Here is a 19,096-nt window from a genome sequence, read left to right on the forward strand (position 1 = left end):
TTTAAGACAGTAGATCAAGAATTTGGTTTTGGGAATGGTAACTCGGAGATGTCTCTTTGGTGGCAAAGTGGATCTGGTGAGTAAGCAGTTGAATATGCATGTCTAGAATTAAGTGAAGAGGTTATATATCTGGAGATATAAATTTGGGAGTCACCACTGTGCTCATGCTATTTTGCTAAGGAACTGGACAGGTTCACCTAGTAGAGAGTGTGGATAGAAAAGAGAGTTGAAGATATAGCCGGAGGTCCCCCAGTATGGAAAGGTCTAGAAGAGGAGAGTGATCAAGCAAAGAAGCCTGGGAAGGAGCAGCCGGGGACATACCAGAGCAATTAGGAAGACAATTTCTTTTATTTTTAATTTTGGATTCAAGGGGCACATATCTACATATGTGCAGGTTTGTTACATGGATATATTGTGTAGTGCTAGGATTTGGGCTTCTATTGAGCCCATCACCCAAGTAGTGACCATAGTACCCAATAGGTAGTTTTTCAGCCCTTGCCCTCTTTGGTCCCCACTTTTGGAGTCCTCAGTGTCTATTATTTCCATCTCTATTTCCGTGTATACTCATTGTTTATCTCACACTTATAAGTGACCACATGCAGTATTTGATTTTCTGTTTCTGTGTTAATTCACTTAGGATAAGGACCTTCAGCTGCATCCATGTTGCTGCAAAGGACTTGACTTCATTCCTTTTTTATGGCTGTGTAGTATTCCATGGTATATATGATCACATTTTCCTTAGCCTGTCAACCACTGATCGGCACTTGAGTTGATTCCACATCTTTACTCTTGTGAACAGTGCTGTGATAAACATATGGGTTCAGGTGTCTTTTTGGTAGAACCATTTTTTTTTTCCTTTGGATAGATACCTAGTAGTGGGATTGCTGGATCGAATGGTAGTTCTATTTGTAGTTCTTTGGAAAATCTTCAAACTGCCTTTCTTCTTCAACAAATTAGGTATTTTTTCCCCTTGGCTTCTTGTAATTTGCTTAAAAAAAAAAAAACTCTTAATTATACTTGTTCAGTATGGTTTGCTTTATAATAGTGCAAGATTATTTGTATTCTTACAAAAAAGTGAGCTAGAGAAAAGAAAACGCTATTAAAATCATAAGATAAAACATATTTACTACTCATTAAGTGGAATTAGATCATCATGAAGGTATTCATCAGTGTCTTTATATGTGTAGGCTGAGGAGGGGTTGATCATGCTGTCTCAGGGGTGGCAGAGACAAAAGAAAAATCTGTGTGAAGGAATCTGTGCAGTTCAATCTTACGTTGTTCAAAGTTTAACTGCAATATTAAAATATAGCTAAATAAGCCTTCATTTGATTATTTTTATTGCTGTGACAAGGATAATGACTTTCAATGGTTTTCGGAACCTGCCTTTCCTTCAACTTCGCGGGACGACATCAAGAGCTTTATACAGCAAGAATATTACTGATTAGATATTTATGTCAGATTGTGTTTGTTAACTTCTAGGCATAATTAGGACTTTGCATTTTTACTTATTTCTTGGATTATTATGGTTAATGATACTTTATATTCTTATTTTTGGTACCAGATGATAATTTCACTGTACTGTCAGAGTATTGTTAATTTTATGTCCAGAAATAATGAGGAATTATTAGGTATAGATAGGATTTGACATTAAAATACTAGCATAAATGCAGTTTTACAGTCATTTATTAATATTTATGGAATGCCTACTGACTGCCACTTCCATGGCAGGAAAATAAAAAAGGTAAACAACATAAACTTGGTGTCTGACCCCTCAGAGCTTATGTTCAAACCGATAGGCAAGCATCAGCTTAGCAAATGTGTTTATCCTTTTCATTTTTTCAGGTTATTATAGCCAAGGTATTTTTGTACCCTTTTTTTAATCTATGAAGGATTTGACCAGTGATACATAGGTTTGAATTAAAATGTAGCAAACGTGGATTAGAATGATTTAGTTTGATGAAATTCTATTTAGTGCTTACTGCACACAGTCCACCCCCTCACAAATGCAAGATATGGAAGCCAGAGCACTAAATGTTTTGTTATTTTGTACGTTTGATCTTATCCTGTACTGTAGAAATCAGGAGATGAAATTCATTTGTAATATTATTTTTGAGTTCATGGAAAAGTAGAAAACTAATGAATTCCAAAATAATGGTCACAGACAGTAACATTTTTGGTAATTGAACGTTTTTGTCTACATGTGTTACTAACAAGTTATGTTGAAAGTATTTTTATGAAAGTGAAGAGTAATAATAGGAGTGGGAGAAACGTGAGGATAAATATAACCAAGTTATTTTCCTTAAATCTCTTCGCATAGCTAATGTACCATACCCACCACTTAAAAGCACCTATATTATCACATACTTCTGTCTTTGGTTTACTTGCTTTTCCTTTTTACTCCAAATCAATATCATCTGATAATAACAATGATGACAGTAGGGCAGTTACCATGTGCCAAGCCCCATTTTAAGTACTTAAATAGCCTTCTTTTGCCTATATGATATTGAGGAGAATGGTTCATTTTAAAGTTAAGGTCATTTTATAACTTAAATTTTTTTTTAAAGTGTTCAATATTCATTTACCAATATCTTTGTAAAGATATTTCTCAGGATTTAAATAAACCATAGAGTCTGGATAGATACTCTGAGTTACTAGAATTCAAAATTTAAGCATTTATTAGCAAAATAAAAATGTTTACTAGAAAACATTTTTATAAAATTGTTAGAAAACATGTCCATACAATTCCTACCTAATTGAAAATGGAGTAGAGAGAAGGGAGGTCAACATCATGCATAAAAGTAAAGAATCTGCACAGTAGATGACAAGAACATGAGGTTATGAACCCTGACAGAACAAAGATCATACATACGTGGCAGGCACAGCACCCTGTATGGTGTAAAACAGGGTCTCATATTTATGTATCTACTTATTTACATAGACATATAAACATATCTGTGTGTATTCTGTGACTACATAGACATCATATAGGGAATGATGGAAAAAGGAGCAGGTTTGGGAGAGAGCCTGGGAGATAATGAGTTTAAGACATGTTGAGCATGAGATTTCTTATAAGTCATCTAAGAATAAATTGATGGGACAAAGTTATTTTTATGGATAAGATATACATGAAAAGATTAACAGGTTGGAAATACAGATATTGGAGTTATCAGCGTGAAGAAGGAAGAAGGTGAAATTACTTAGGGTGATTCTATGGAAGGAGAGAGGAAGAAATCCTGTGTTGGAGCTTTGATGACTATACATCATTTTTAGGGGAATTTGTCAGGCAGTAGTAGCTGCTTGTTTACTCAGAGAGTGAGGCCAGAAACTAAGAGAGAGAGTCCAAAGTGTTACAAAGCCCAGGAAGAGAGTGTCTCAGAAAGGAAGGATCAGTTAAAAATGTCAAGTGCTGATACAAGGACATGCCCAGTGAGAATAAACACTCCATGAAATAAATGATTTGGAGTCCATCTGGTGACTTGGGGCAGAGCAGAAGTGAACAGGCAGGTACTAGATCAGATTAAGAATGGGAACGTAGTAAAGTGAGATAGCTGATGAGGTCACTTTGTCAAAGATGTCTGGAGGGAGGTTCATAGGATTAACTAGGTAAGGGATTTGACCCAGAAAGGGCATATATGTGTAGTTTGTTTTCAGATGGCTTGAACTTGTACACGTATAAATTTTGATGGTAAAGAAACATAAAATGGGAGGGATTGAAGGTCTAAGAGAGAGTACAAGCAAGAGAGCAAGATCCCTCAACTGCGAAAGTAAGAAAAGAAGAATTGATGGTTGATTTTGGATGTTGATAGTTTTCTCCATGTGGTAGTGGGATGTTGAGCGAGATACCAGTCAATTTTCAATTGCTTTGTGAACTGGGAGATAAGAGTGACGACCCTTGAGCTTCGGGCCTGGGTGATTCTGTGAATGATAGTATCATTTGCCAAGACAGAGGCTATGCACTTCTCTCCCAGTACTCAAACATAAGTAGTTAATTATAGCTGTGATTGTTGAAAAGCTGTTTCAGTACCATGCCAAAATGAGAAAATTTCATTGTACCACCCTTGTTTTCATCTCCATTTTGATCTATTAGCCCTTTGGGAAATGATGATTGTCAGCAATAGTAGATTCTGTTAGACTTGTCAGTGACAGACAAAATTGTGGCTTCTGGAAGTATAACAACTTCCAATTATTTATACTGATGGCCTGTAGAGATAGTGTGAATAGTTGAAAGAAAGAAAAACCAACCAGCTGTAAGCTTGAACTTTTAATTTTTGCTAGTAGCAGCTTGAGCCAGAAATGTAAATCATACATAAATTTAATGAGTTAATTTCACGTATTTGTCCTGTTCTTATCTACCTTTGATTAAAATGCTGAAATACATTAATGTTTTTTAAAAGCAAGGAGGAGAAAGAATCCCCTAAACTGGAAATGTTTATAAATTGATAATTATCCCCTGTATATAGTCACTATTTAGATAGATATTTTAATCTTTGTGGTCATTTTCTCTATATGCATAGCATGAGTGTCTTTAGACAGAAAAATATTGCAATAATATTTTCCACACACAGAGCATTTTTGCTCTAAAAAGCTCTAAACAGAAGGTGTTCCAGATGGTGTCGTTTTAATGTGTATTCTTTGTATACTTTAAAAATTATTTTGGAAAATAAAGCTTTCTTGATTACACTTAAGGGTTTCTGGCATGCTATTTGATGTTGTGATTGGGACTTAGATTTTGTGCTTTTCTTTTAGGCCTTACTACTGTTTGTGCAAATAAAGAAAAATCATATTGTCAAATATCTCTTGTTAGTGAATATTTTAGACCAGGAAGGCAGAAGGCATTTTCCTGGACAGTAGGAAATAGTATCATCACTTTGACTGAAATGTCCAAGAAATTACATATTTTTCTCAAAATTTGAGAACTATTTTTGCACTTGAACCCACATCTTCTGCATATGTTTTTCTAAGAAATAAATTACTGTGTTTACCATGTTCACATTCCATAGCTGCATGCCCATTGCCATAGACAGTTACTATGCTTTTGTTGAAAGGTTGCTGGTTCTAATAAACACAGTGTGAATAAGTAAACTGTGTTATCAGAAACAGAAAAGACTAATGTGTTTTTTTGTTTTAGATTCCTTGGTTGATATATAGTAAAGCGTAATACACTTGATGTCTCCCAAGCTTGACTGCATTTCAGTTTTAATTGCAAATTCTTCACATAAAGAAGCTTAACACTGGGGAATAAACATTTTATCAATATGTTTCACAATTATGGAACAGATTACTTTTCTCAATTTGGGAGATTAATACCCTAAGTTTAATATTCCTTATTTCCTATCACCTTATTCCATATGATCTTTTCTCCCCCTTCAATGTGTTTTATAGTAGCTAATATGTTAGCAATACTCCAGAGGCTGGATTATCTTAAAGTGGTTTCTAAATTGTGCATGTAATTGCAAATTAAACAGTAGCCTATTGCCCACAATATAAGCTTGAATGCTTTTGTAACTTTCTGATGATTTAATTCTTAGAGATGGCTTAATCTGAATATTGCCAAGGCAAACAAGAGATTCTCTTCTCTCACCATCCCCACAGGTTTTAAAAAAAAGAAAGGGACTCTTAGAAAACAAATATTAAGTGATTTTATGTTCAAGAAAATTATGATAAAGGGAATGTATATCTATTAACAAAAGGTAGACTTTAAAGCATATGTTATTTGCTTTAACAATTTTGTTTCATTTAGTTCAAAGTACCTCTGTGTACCAGGAGTTAAGCTTATGAAGAAGTAAGTATGATATGATGGGGAAAAATGGACAAAAGAATGAGCAAATCCCTCTAAGATGTGTGTGTGTGTGTGTGTGTGTGTTTGTGTGTGTGTATTGTTTTTGTTGTGTTTTTTAAAGAAAAGTATTTTTAACTGGATCTATCATCCTATGAAGGACTTTAGTAGGAAGAAATGAAGGGGGCCTGAGACACAACGTAGTCCAAGAGGTAGAAATAATAGGCTCAGATAAATAGGATGGGCTGGAAACAACCTCAGTATGGGTTGGCCTTAACTTTGAGCGCTTGAGGAGGACACATGAGACAATGGGCCTGGAAAGATAGATTGATACTCTATTAGTATTTTCAATTGAATTTAATTCATAACTTGCCTTATTCTGGAAAGCATTTCTGAGTAATTCCTGAGTATTTGGAAGTTTAATATGTTTCCAAATAACCCATACTTCACAGTAGAAATCACAGGAAAAATTAAGAAATATTTGATCAATGATAATAAAATCATAACATCAAAATTGTGTGATGGAGCTACAAAACTATTTCAAGGAAGTTGAAAGCTTTAAATGCTTACGCTAAATCAAAAGATCTAAAATCCATCCTCTAAACATTTACCTTAAAAATCTAAAAAAGAGCAACTTAGACCTAACGTGGTTCAGAAATGAATTGATACAGACAGCAGAAAGAATGAATAAATGGAATATGTTAAAAAAAAAAAAAAAAAGGAAAATCTGAGTCACCAATAGCTGGTCCTTTGAAATAATCAATTTAGTTAATAAATTTTTAACTTTTTTTGGAAAAGTTAAGAAAATTGATAAAACTCTAACTAGAAGATAGGACAGAAGATACAAATTACCAGTATCATAAAACTATGGATCATTTTAATATTTAAAAGATAAGAAAATATTATGACGAACTTCATACCAATGAATTTAACACATTGTATATAATCAAAACAATTTTTTCCAATACAGGAATTAGGCAAACATATTTATTCCCACCACTTCTATTTAACATTTTATTGCTGGTTTAATATGATAAAGCAAGGAAATTGGAGAGAATCATAAGTATTGGAATTATAAGTTAAAAACTCAATTATAATTTGTTCTTTAAGCAACATGGTTAATAAAATGAAATCATACACTGGTACTATTCAAAATATATGTGTCTGATAAAGCACTCATATCCAAAACATGGACAGAATACATATAATTCAATTAGAAGAAGACAAAAACCCAATAAAATAACCAAAAAAAATGAATAGAGATGTCTAAAAGAATATCTATGAATAGCCAACAAGCACATGTAAAGTTAATTACCAGAGAAATACAAATTAAAACCACAATGAGATCACACTGAATAAACTAAGTTTTTTAAAAAGTGGCAGTGCAAAGCGTTGGCCAGTATGGTGGGATTGTAAAATAGTACATTCATTTTGGGAAGCAGTTTAGAAGGTTTTTGTTTTTAAAAAGAATACAGTCAGTTTACATGTAACTATACATCCCAACAAATGAGCTCCTAGGTATTTACCCAAAACAAATCATAATATAGGTCCACAAAATGACTCCTATGCAAATATTCAAATCAGCTTTATTTATAATAAAAAGTGAGGAGACCCCAAATGTTTTTAGTCAGTGAACGTGTAAACAGAGTATGTTATGTGTTCATATGTGAAGTACTGATTATCATTATAAAGGAACCTATATTAGCAACAACACTAATGAATCTTAAAAACATTGTGCTGACTAAAAAGAGCCAGGCACAAAAGAGTAATACTGTATAATTCCATTCCTATGAAGCTTTAGAGCCGGTAAACTAGTGAATGGTGACAGAAGGCAGATAAGTTCTTGCCTAAGATTGTGGGTGGGGAAAGGGATGCAATGCAAAGAGTTATAAGTGAACATTGCGAGTGATGGAAATAGTCTACATATTAATCATGGTGGTAGTTACACAAGTGTAAACATTTGTAAAAGTATTTCAAACCATACACTTAAAATGAGTTCATTAAAAATTCTAATGACCAGGCATCACTCACAGAAATAACACAGTTCATACTTTCCCAGAAGAAAACAAACCCAAAAGCCTATTTGGATGAGAGGTAGGGTCTTCTTTGAGAGGTTGCTTAGGAAGTATAAAGAAAAATGCACAGTACACCCTTCTAAAACTATCCTCCAAAGTCCTGTCCATTACATTTCCAACATGCCTAGGATACTTTTCAAGGCAGAATGTAAGTGTACAGTCTTGAAGAAAAGAAATAAGTCTTCTGTTATGAGTGGCTTTAGCAGATCATCTTTCACGTCCATTCTAATAGTGTGACTGTGTAATAAATTGTTGAGGAAATTCTGTTTTGTGAATCTTAGGTGTGATAGGACTAAGAAGAAAGGCAACAGAAAGACACGTCACCATTTCACGTCTTGAATGAGTCTTTTTGGACCTGAGGACCAGAGTTGTAAATTGTGGAGATCTGATTCCTCAGGTAAAGGAAGGCTCATGAACTAGGCTAGTACTGAGTACCTCAAATGTGCAAATCCTACCTAGTTCTGAGGCCTCAGACACGTTCTTTCTGGCTCTTAGTTTCTTAGTCATATATGGAAAAAAAGCTTGGCAGAGATATTTCCAGTTCTCTGGCTCAAAAGCTCAATGACAGTCTAAGATGGCTTGATTCAGAAGGCTTTAAATATCTTTTCCTTCAAGGGATCAGTCAAAACTTCAACTTATGTGATTTGTTTCTAATTACATTTTTAAAAACACAGACATGTATAAAGAAGGAAACAAAATGTCCATGAGTTTTCTACCCAGAGTTAATTTAACATTTTAGGAAATGCAATTGAATTTATACATATGTGCAATTATGCATTCTTTGCTCATTGTACTAAGTTTATAATATATATATTTGGAGGTAGCTAAATCACTTAACCTTTCACTAGTTTTGGGGATTTCAACTTCCATTTTTTAAATGTTCAGCTAAATGTATGTCTTTGTGTGCATGTGCACATGTGCATGAGAGAGGGACAGAAATATATTGAAAGAAACAGATATTGTACCTTCATTTCAAATCATGTACTTATGAAACAGTCCTGTGTTTGGAACTAATTGTCAAAAGTAATGCATACATATTTTAAGATTCTTAGAACATATTTTCAAATTTATTTTTAAAGTATCTCATCAGTCTTTAAAATACTATGCACATCTTGTTATACTCTAGTGATGAACATTATACATTTTAGATCTTTGATAAATTGCTTTGACACATCATTGATTTTACATATGTATGTGTATGTGTGCGTGTGTGTGCGCGCATGTGTGTATGTGTGTGTGTCCATTCTAATAGTGTGACTTTGTAATAAGTTGCTCAGGAAATTCTGTTTTGTGAATCTTAGGTATGATAAGACTAAGATATATATATATACACACACACACCACACACACACACACACATATATATATATACACATACTTGATTCTTAAACTGGTTTGTGGTTACATTGGCTAATTCTTTCTGTGACTTACCTTTCCATGGCTGATGACCATGTTTCTGTGGAGGGCTTACTATTTTATTTTTGTGTAAATGCTTAGAGTATTATCGTTTCCAGCCATATTTATAGAGTATTTCATTTGCTTTTCAGTTTTGCTTTTCAGTTTTAAAATATTCTTTATATGAGCATATTTATTTTTTATGTGGTCAAGTTTATTGATTTATTATTTGTGAAGATACTTCTGTTCTTGTCATAGACTAGGCTCAAATAGGATTGTTTATGCTTTATAGTTATTGTATTGCAGTTTTAGTATAATTGTTTTTGTTAGTCCTTGGACCTGGTTTCTAGGTCTTACTGAACTGGCTTGATCATTATAGCAAATAAGAATTTTTCTTCATATGACTTTGAAGTGCCGTTTGGAATTTATGCTTAGAAAATGGACAATTAGTGTAACTAATTTCTCTGTAATTAGAGTTCATCAATATTACTTTTCAGATTGTCAGGATATAAGTAAATGTTTCCTTGGAATTCTCATCCGGGAATGCGAAATTGTTGTTTGATAACACTTGAAATCTCAAAGTCGACCAGCATTTGTGTTGAAAATATCTTTTGATGCTTTATTCAGGGTCACACATTTTAGGTAAGCATCAGAGAGGAAAGTTAGTGCACTGATGCTATTAAATGTGAAACCATCTATTGCATTGCATATATACTTTGGGATTCACCCTTTGACAAGTTGAGAAAGTTCTACTCTTCACTAATTCACAAGGTGACAGCTCAAGTTGTCATCAGAGGATTTTTTTCTGACTAGAAAGAAAATTTGAAGTTTGAAAATGTCACAGTTTATGGCAGAATTATACTCATATTGTAGGAGGGCCACTGCATTTTGGATTTCTTTCACTGCTTGCTAAAACACCCATTGTAGTTGTTTATAAGCAAATAGTTACAAAGATTTTATATCATTTAAAGCTCAATTATTAAATTATGTAAAATGTTTTTCTCTTTACCTAAACTTGTGAATATAGCAAGACATAATATTGATTAAGTTCATATAATCAAGAGGTTTGATATTTCTCAAAAAAATTATCTGAGTTATATAAGTTAGACAAATACATCCAGCAATAGAATGCTTTTTTGAGCTAAAGATGATATAAGATCAATGAAAAGGCTGTAGCATGTCAGGTGTATTAGTGCAAATTTCAGAATTCTTCAAAAAGAAAATTACAACACCTGGAGGTCAGGACTGCTCTGGTGCTGTGGAAAATAGAAACAATAGATAAAGATGTCAAAAAGCAAGAGATGAGGATTACAAGCACCAGTATTAGTAAAACAGTAGTAATTATAGCAAGTTCAAATGTTAGAAATGAGCGTGATAAAGTGCAGGTATCTTTGTCTTCTTCCAGGAGCATTTCAAGAAAGAATATAAAGGAAAGAAAGGAAGTTTTTTATTTCTTTTTTTAAATTAGGTACAATGATTATCAGAAATGTAAAAGATTACATTCCTTATTACCCACCCCTTTCCCCCAAAGCCCCAGAATTCATGCAGTTTATTCATGTCTCTTTAGGTTGAATATAAACTAGCCCTGTCAAGTCTGAAATCAAGATTATATAGTTTTACTTTGGTGTAAATAGACTTAAAATACATCAACAATCGTTTTTTTCAAAGCAAACTTTGTATCTAGTGATAGGTCTTTAAAACTGCTATGTATCATGCCGGGCGCGGTGGCTCAAGCCTGTAATCCCAGCACTTTGGGAGGCCGAGACGGGCGGATCACGAGGTCAGGAGATCGAGACCATCCTGGCTAACACGGTGAAACCCCGTCTCTACTAAAAACACAAAAAACTAGCCGGGGGCGGATCACGAGGTCAGGAGATCGAGACCATCCTGGCTAACACGGTGAAACCCCGTCTCTACTAAAAACACAAAAAACTAGCCGGGCGAGGTGGCGGGCGCCTGTGGTCCCCGCTACTCGGGAGGCTGAGGCAGGAGAATGGCGTAAACCCGGGAGGCGGAGCTTGCAGTGAACTGAGATCCGGCCACTGTACTCCAGCCCGGGCGACAGAGCAAGACTCCGTCTCAAAAAAAAAAAAAAAAAAAAAAAAAAAAACTGCTATGTATCCACTAAATGCGAGACACTATGCTAATGACTGGAGATACTGAAATTCTTTGCTTGCCTGTGTAAAGTTTGGAGTTTCGTGGCTAAAACATTCACATAGCTACAGCAGGTGATACGATGCAGGACAAAGCCACCATTGAAAGATTGAGAAGGAATATCTGTGACATACTAAGCATAAGAGGGAGGTCAGGAACAGTGTCAAGGAGTCTTACCTGGAGTAGAATTTGGGGGAAAGGTTTGGAGTAGCCAGCCAAAGAGCAGGCAATATGTATTACAAAATCCAGGAGGGGTGTGTGTGTGTGTGTGTGTGTGTGTGTGTGTGTATGTTTCCTGAGTATCTTAAGTATAGGAGAATGGCAGATCAAATTGCAGGTAAAAATATAGGCTAGCTTATGAAGACTTTTTTATCTTGAAAACTCAAGAACTGTAAGACAGTGATCTGGAAGTGATGTCATTAGCTTTGCATTTTAGATCATTCTGGCAATAGTGAGGAGTAGAGATTACAGGGGTTGAGAATTGGGAAAGGAATTCTGTAAGGAGGGGCTGTAGTGACCTGAAGGAACAACATGAAGATCTGAAATAAGGCAATTTTGGAAAGGAGAGGAGTCAGAGTGAATGCATTGGGAAACTGACTCAACAGAATTTTGTGACTGAAGTAATGTGGCAGTGATTGGGTAAAGAGACTGATCTACACTTAATTAATCCTAAATTTCTGGTGGGGTATGTGGAAAATTTTTGGTGCCAGAAGTTTGGTATGGGAGAGCAAAAGCTTTGATATGCTTATTGCACATTAAGGTGAAGATTATCAAACACAAATATTCTTTAGTAGTACAGTTTATACATTAGTCATTAATGTTATGTCTATTGAGTGTTGTCCTAAGTACTATTATTATATTTATTTTGCCAATGATGAAACTGAAGCAAAAATAAGGTTGACCCGTCTAAAGTTACAAAGGAAGTAAATGGCAGAGCTAAAATTTAAGTTCAGAGAGTCTGATTGTCATTCCCACTCTCAGGTGCTCTATTCTCCTGCTTTTCAGTCACATGGATATCTATCTGATCTATGAAAATTATAGCCTGGAGATAGGGATTTGGAAGTAAACTAGTTTATATGAAAAGATGAAACTACTGGCCTGAATGACATGACCCTGGAGAGTCCGTGGAGCTTTTGTGTGTGCTGAGGTTACGACTTTGTCATTCAGAAAGAGGAAGTGAGATTGGGAAAGAGACTGAGTGACCAGAATGATAGGAGGAAAATCCAGAAAGAATTGTGCTATAAAATTCAAATTGAATGCTAGTTTTTTCTCTTTTTAAGAAATAAAATCAATAATTCTAAAACCTTGAAAAACATAGCCAGAAATATCCGTCAGAAGTCACAGGTGATAGTCACAATGATTTTAGTTTAGTTATTCAGAAAGAGAATAAAAGAGGCTGGGGAATGAAAATAAGTGAGACCATAAATTCAGAGAGCTTCCTCAATGCTGTGGAGTGATGTGACTATACAGGCCAAAGAGGGATTGAGTGGAAGCTCATGGTGGATGAGAATAAAAGAAGAGTTTTTCTTGTAATAGGTAAGACAGGATCACGATTGTGTGGATTTTAGGGTAATCTGTCTTGGAGTAAGATTTTTTTTAAAGAGCAAAATGATAATTTGAAATGCTTTTTAAATTTTTAACAGAACATTATACATCCATGGGCACACCAAGTTGGATTTCACAGTCTGGCATACTGCAATTGAAAAAGCAGCAGGTACAGATGGTAATGCTTTGCAAGATCAGCAGCTCAGCAAAAATGACGTTCCCATTATAGTGAACAGCTGTATAGCATTTGTTACACAGTATGGTAAGTATCACTGAGTTTTTATTCAACCTCTAGAACTGATCACATCATTCTTACAGGTTTTTAAGTGGTACCTCTATTGGACTGAATTGAAACCCTTTATATTTGTAAGTACACTAGTGAAAAATAAAGGCAGATTTACTGTTCAGCTAATGACCATTCCTTCTCCCAATAAGACTCGTTTAAACTATACCATACATTTTTACCATTTCCTCCTTCCTTTATATGCATAAAATATTAAATAGCATATTGAAATAATCTAAATTATAATATGTACATAAAAATAGTAGATTATATGTTTTATTCAAGTAATAAAAAATAGTAGATTGAAGACTATCTTTCAGAGATTACAAGGCTAGATTAAAGCCTACAGTGACACAACATGTCTAAGCATGTTTTTAGAAGTGATGAACTGTGGAACAATATGTAAAATAATTTGCTTCCTTTGGCATACATAAAGTGTGCATGTAGTTTATATTCAGAAGCATAGCTATTAATTTTCACAATTTTTTATCATTTTCAACAGATGTTTCAATGAATAGTGTGCAAATAAAAAACACGTTGATCTGTACCATGGTCTAGCTTCATGTCAGTTTTATATGCTATGTTAGTATTTTAGATATACCTGAAAGATATCCTCTTTTCTTCATGTTTATTTTCAAATGGTTATGAGTTCTCCAAATTCCTTTTATTGCATATATCTTTCATACTGTAAATTTCTTGATGCTATTTTAAATGTGAAAATGTTAAACTGTTACCATGAGCCCTTTTAACCTGTAGGTAAATGCCATTTATTTAGATTACAAATGTGGAAAAGAGGAAAATGATTTGATATTTTGGATTGTATTAAAATGTTTTTGTTCTCCTAATATTAGAGGTGTCTTTGGGTGTTTTTAATTTGAAAAGAAGATATAAGTAGTGAGGGCTGCAGTAAAGCCTTGTATTATTAGTTAATTGTTTCTTTATCAAGTGCTTATTGTATGCCAGTCACTGGTCTCACTCTTAGAAACACAGTAGTGGAAGTAAAAAGTTCAAGACAAAGCTCTGAATCATATGTTCTAGTATGGGAAACTGACAATACACTGATATGTGACAAAATATCAGAACTAATGATATGTATAAAGAAAATACTTGTCAGGAATTAAACTTAGGCATATTTTAATCTCTTGTTCTAGGGAGAGTGTCATTTTAAGTATTTTACTTACTTTGTATGTAATGCAAGTGCAATTATTAATGTCCAGATTCATTGTGTTTTTATGATATATCTACTGAAAATATATACATAGTCACGTATTTGGGCATTACTATAAGAAGTTTCCTGCTCTGATAGTATGTTCGTGTTTTTCTTATTAGCTATAATCATCTGTTAAAGGAGGAAGGAGAATGTTACCTTTATTTGTTACAGCCATTCAGTGTTAGTGTACGTTTTGCAGATATACATGAATCACATATATGTTATGTTTTAACAGGAGCATAACCTCATTGGGAATCTTCACAACATGTTAGTTTCATAATGGCATAAGGCCTTTCTTAAGCAAGAAATAATTAAAATACCTTGACTAGCTCTGATGTAGCCAATTTAATGTTTTTCTAGGGAAATCAGAATTTTCCTTGTGTTTATTTGGGTTTAAAATAATTCAGCATTAGATTTTTTTCAACTAAAATTCATATATTATAACAACTTTATACATCTATTACAAGATGCCTTCACTTGCATGTTAGAATAATAAAGCCAATGAAAGATTGTGTTATATAGATACACACACACTTAAATATATACACACATATGTGTACATACATATATTCATATATACACATACATATAGTCATATAACATATGTATATATTATATATAAATGTATGTATCATATATTTTTATATTATATGTAATTATATATAAAATTGTGTTTGTATTATATATCTACTGAAAGTATATAAATAATCACATATTGGGCACTACAGTAAGAAACTTCCTGCTATGATAGTATGTTTATGTCATATATATATATTTATATTCAGAACATTGGGGAAACCTCAATGCTACCAGCATGTATAGAAGAAAGATTTGGCAGGAACTTAGAAAATACCCAGTGATGATAGGATGCAGATGGTTTCATGGTAGCAATTATTTTGAACCTCCTGAGCTGTGGGTTGAAATCTCAAGACCAATTTTCTGTGCTCATTGTGTCATTGTGTCAAGGTTTGAACTTGACTGAGTTCATAGGATGACTTTTAGGGCTTTAATTTTTAAAAAGTAAATTACACTAGTTCTTGGGGAAAATTATTTCAATTATATAAACAACATTATGTTCAAATTATTTTTCAGTTAACTTACTTGAGTGCCAGCTATTAGAAATTCATTCAGCTAAGGATATACTATCTCAAACGCTTAGTCAGTACTGATTTTTGTAGAACTTGCTTATTCTTGCATTAAGCAGTCATTTATTGAATACCTGCAGAGTAGTTCTAGGCACTGTGTAACTGCCAGATATACACAGAGATATGTCACAGAAAATAAGACATCATTTTTGCCTTCGAGAAGTTTGCAGATTTATGAATAAATACATGAGCAGTTACAAGTCAGTGTTAAAATTCTCTAGTAAAGAGGTTCAGGGGGTGCTTCCGGTGTCCAAGGTGTAGGGGTAAATTTCACTCACAGAAGGTGTGGTATCAGAGAGCTTCATAGGTAAAGCACAGTGCTTACCATGAGCCCTAAGAGAAAATGGGAGCTAGTTAGGAGAAGAGGATAAGGATTCCAGGAGGAGAAATAGTGTGTGCCAAGGTATAGAGTCACAAATTTTGTGCTGGGAGCTTTGTGGTATTAAATGTGGCCAGAACTTAGTGTAAGGAGAAGGAGTCAATCAATACAAAAGGCAACAGGTTAGACCAAGTCAGGTAAGGTTTAATATACAAACTAAATTCCTCAAACTTTGCCTCATAGGCAGCAAGAGGGCAGTATTCGGATTTTTAAGCTTGTTGGTGACACATACAGACCTGAATTTTAGATCATGTTGTTATCATTGTTGAGACACACAGAGTGCTGCATAAGAATATGGGCAAGGAGTTGTGACAATGTAGTAAGAACTCAGTGCACAAATAATAGCATATGGGATGGAAAGGAGAGGACAGTTGTGAGAGTGAGATCATGATGAAGAATCTATGTGATGCAGTACTGCATTTTTTTTTTTGTTTTTAATGTGCTGATTGAGAAATAAATACTCTGACTTGTAAAGGGCTAGGGAGAAGGCAATGCTGTATATTGAGGTAGAGAGGAACAAGATAAAGAACATGGTGGGGGTGGAAAGTGAGGTAGTAAGCAGGGCAGGAGAATTAATTCCTTTGGGTTATTTTTATTTGCCATAAGATGTATGGATGTATGTGTGTATGTTGCATGTATATGTAATGGTATGTGTATATATATGTGTGTATGTGTAAAATCATGGAAATTAAAACCTGAGTTAAAATGTTTATGTAGAAGTGATGAGGTTGGATGGGTTCTCACCCAGTGGGCAGGAAGAGAAGAGAATTGAGGAAGGATCCCTGGGATGACCAGAAAGTATTAGATGAGCAGAAAAAATGAGAAGACTGAGAGAGCAATCACAGAGGGAAGGGAGAAAAAAAGAGATATGAAATCATGATGTCATGAAAGTTATGGGGTTAAAAGAATTTACAGGGTTTCGTTCAGAATGTCAAATGCTGCAAGGAGTTCTCCCTAGATAAAAGCTGAAAAGCATCTAGAAAAAAAGAACATTGTTAATATTCTCGATGAAGGGTGACCCCAACAGAATGGATATTGGGCAGAGATGCAAGATTGTGTGGTCAAAGGATTAACAGGCTTGTGAGATGGTAGAAGGAATAAATATAGGAAATTCAGCCTGGTTGTGAAAGGAACAGGGAAAAGAAGCCTGGGAGGAGGCAAGGGAGGCTTTTGGGGTTTGAATTATTGTCATCGTTATCATCACTCTTCCTCCTAACTACTGCTCCTTTTATTTGGTATGGAGCACTTCATGAATCAGTAACTATGAAAAAGAGGTAACGCAACTCTCCACAGGAAATAAGGGAAGATGGGAGCATTCAGAAATTAATATACAACATGGGGGCAGGAGGGTGAGGACATTTATACCAGAGAGGCTCACTTTTGTCAGTGAGAAATGGAGGTAAGTTTTTTGCTGGGAGACTAAGTGAAGACAGGGCACTTTAAGTAAAAGAACATTTGAAAAAGATACTATGGAGAGCTGGAGGAAGGACTGATCAGGAGCTTGCTAAAACCTGAGTCTGCGATGATTTGCTCATTAGGTTTACATTTTAAATACTAAAATGAGGGATAAGAAGCCTTTCCTGCTCTTGCATGTTTATATCATCTGTTGTATAATGATTTCATCATCTTACTCATCATCTCAACACAAACATTTGTTTCATTTTTAAAATATCAAACTGGCTTTTGTATTTAGACTTTAAAAATATAATATTTTTAACAAAGGTTTAGGATGCAAATATATCTATCAGAACAATGGTGATCCTTTGCATATAAGTGAACTCCTGGAGAGTTTCAAAAAGGATGCAAGAAGCTTTAAATTGAGGGCTGGAAAACATCAGCTTGAAGATGTGACGGGTGTGTTGAAAAGTTTTCTCTCTGACATTGATGATGCACTGCTTACCAAGGAGCTCTACCCATACTGGATCTCTGCTTTAGGTAATATTTATACATATATATATATAGATATGTGTGTGTGTATATATATTATACAGACCATAATACATGCTTGCCTTTTAATACTTAGACTTTTTTGATAAGTTGAAATTTTAATTGAAAGAAAAAATATACATAATGGCTTAGAACAGAAATTGTATAAATATCAATAGCTGTTTCAGTCTACCTCAAGAGAAATTAAAAATATTTGCTCAATCGTTTGGTATATACTTAGTTTTCAGTCGATTTCTTAGTTCATACTTTGCTTTAACTTTGGAATGTTATACTCAAGTCCATGTGTGCTACTAATTTCCCATTAAAAATAAAATGAAGCATTTACTATATGATTCATTTTGCAAGATAGTGTATAACAGTTTTTAACTGTTGCTTCATTTATCCTAGATTCCATCTAATGAAATAGAATTTTGTTATACACTGTAAGAGAAGCTGATTAAGAGATGACCCTAGGAAAGGAGTTTATTAAATCCCTCATGGGTCAAATTAATTTCAGTAAAGCCTGTTTTTAACCTCCAATGCTTTAAAACAAGTCCTTTTATTGAAACATTACAATAACAAAGACTTAAATGTAAATATTGCCTTTAATTCCACCTTTTTAATAAAGATGCTTTTGTTTATCCATATTATAGTCCTTTTCTCTACTTTTTAAATTTATGTATATAACAGTTTTATTTTTATTAATACACCATAACCATTTTTCATATATCTATAATATTTTCCAAATGATAATTTTCAGTCCTCCATTGTTCTAGGTTTTAAAACTTACTTTTGAATTAGTCTATAATTATAATGTGTTTGTCTCTTATATATTTAATCTGTTTCAAGATTTGGAAAATGGCTTTTGAATCTGGTCACATGGCATTCCTCTAATGAGAAGTAATTTTCCTCATTGAAAGTATTTGTTTGATCTAAAACAATTGATATATTTAAAGATATTTTTGAAATGATGTCACAAAACACGCACAGTTTGAAAATTATCCCAAGAATGACCCTAGTTAGTGTCAGAAAGAGTAGCATTATAACGAAAATAAAGTTTCTCATGATACAACTACCTGTCAGAAGTCTTTCATTTGCCTTCTGTTTCTTAAATCAGTAGGGTTCACTGTAATACCAAGAATACTTGATTATATAATTTTCTAAGATATAAAATGCAGAGATAAATATATTGCTTTAATCTCAGTTAC

At 34.0% G+C, this 19,096-nt stretch overlaps 1 protein-coding gene across 6 annotated transcripts in view; it reads left to right on the plus strand.

Annotated features, from left to right (window-relative positions):
• Positions 1–19,096, plus strand: part of ARAP2 (ArfGAP with RhoGAP domain, ankyrin repeat and PH domain 2) — a 239,471-nt gene that overhangs the window by 101,023 nt on the left and 119,352 nt on the right. For all 6 annotated transcript variants that reach the window (XR_005243943.2, XM_008017680.3, XM_008017677.3 and 3 more), the window contains exons 20-21: positions 13,044–13,207; positions 17,685–17,897. Coding sequence is in view for 5 of the 6 variants with exons in the window: in XM_008017680.3 (XP_008015871.3) it covers positions 13,044–13,207; positions 17,685–17,897 (377 nt within the window). In the remaining variant the exon portion in view is untranslated. The remainder of the gene's footprint in view (positions 1–13,043; positions 13,208–17,684; positions 17,898–19,096) is intronic.

This window comes from Chlorocebus sabaeus, chromosome 27, assembly GCF_047675955.1.
Source record: "Chlorocebus sabaeus isolate Y175 chromosome 27, mChlSab1.0.hap1, whole genome shotgun sequence".
Lineage (NCBI taxonomy): Eukaryota > Metazoa > Chordata > Mammalia > Primates > Cercopithecidae > Chlorocebus > Chlorocebus sabaeus.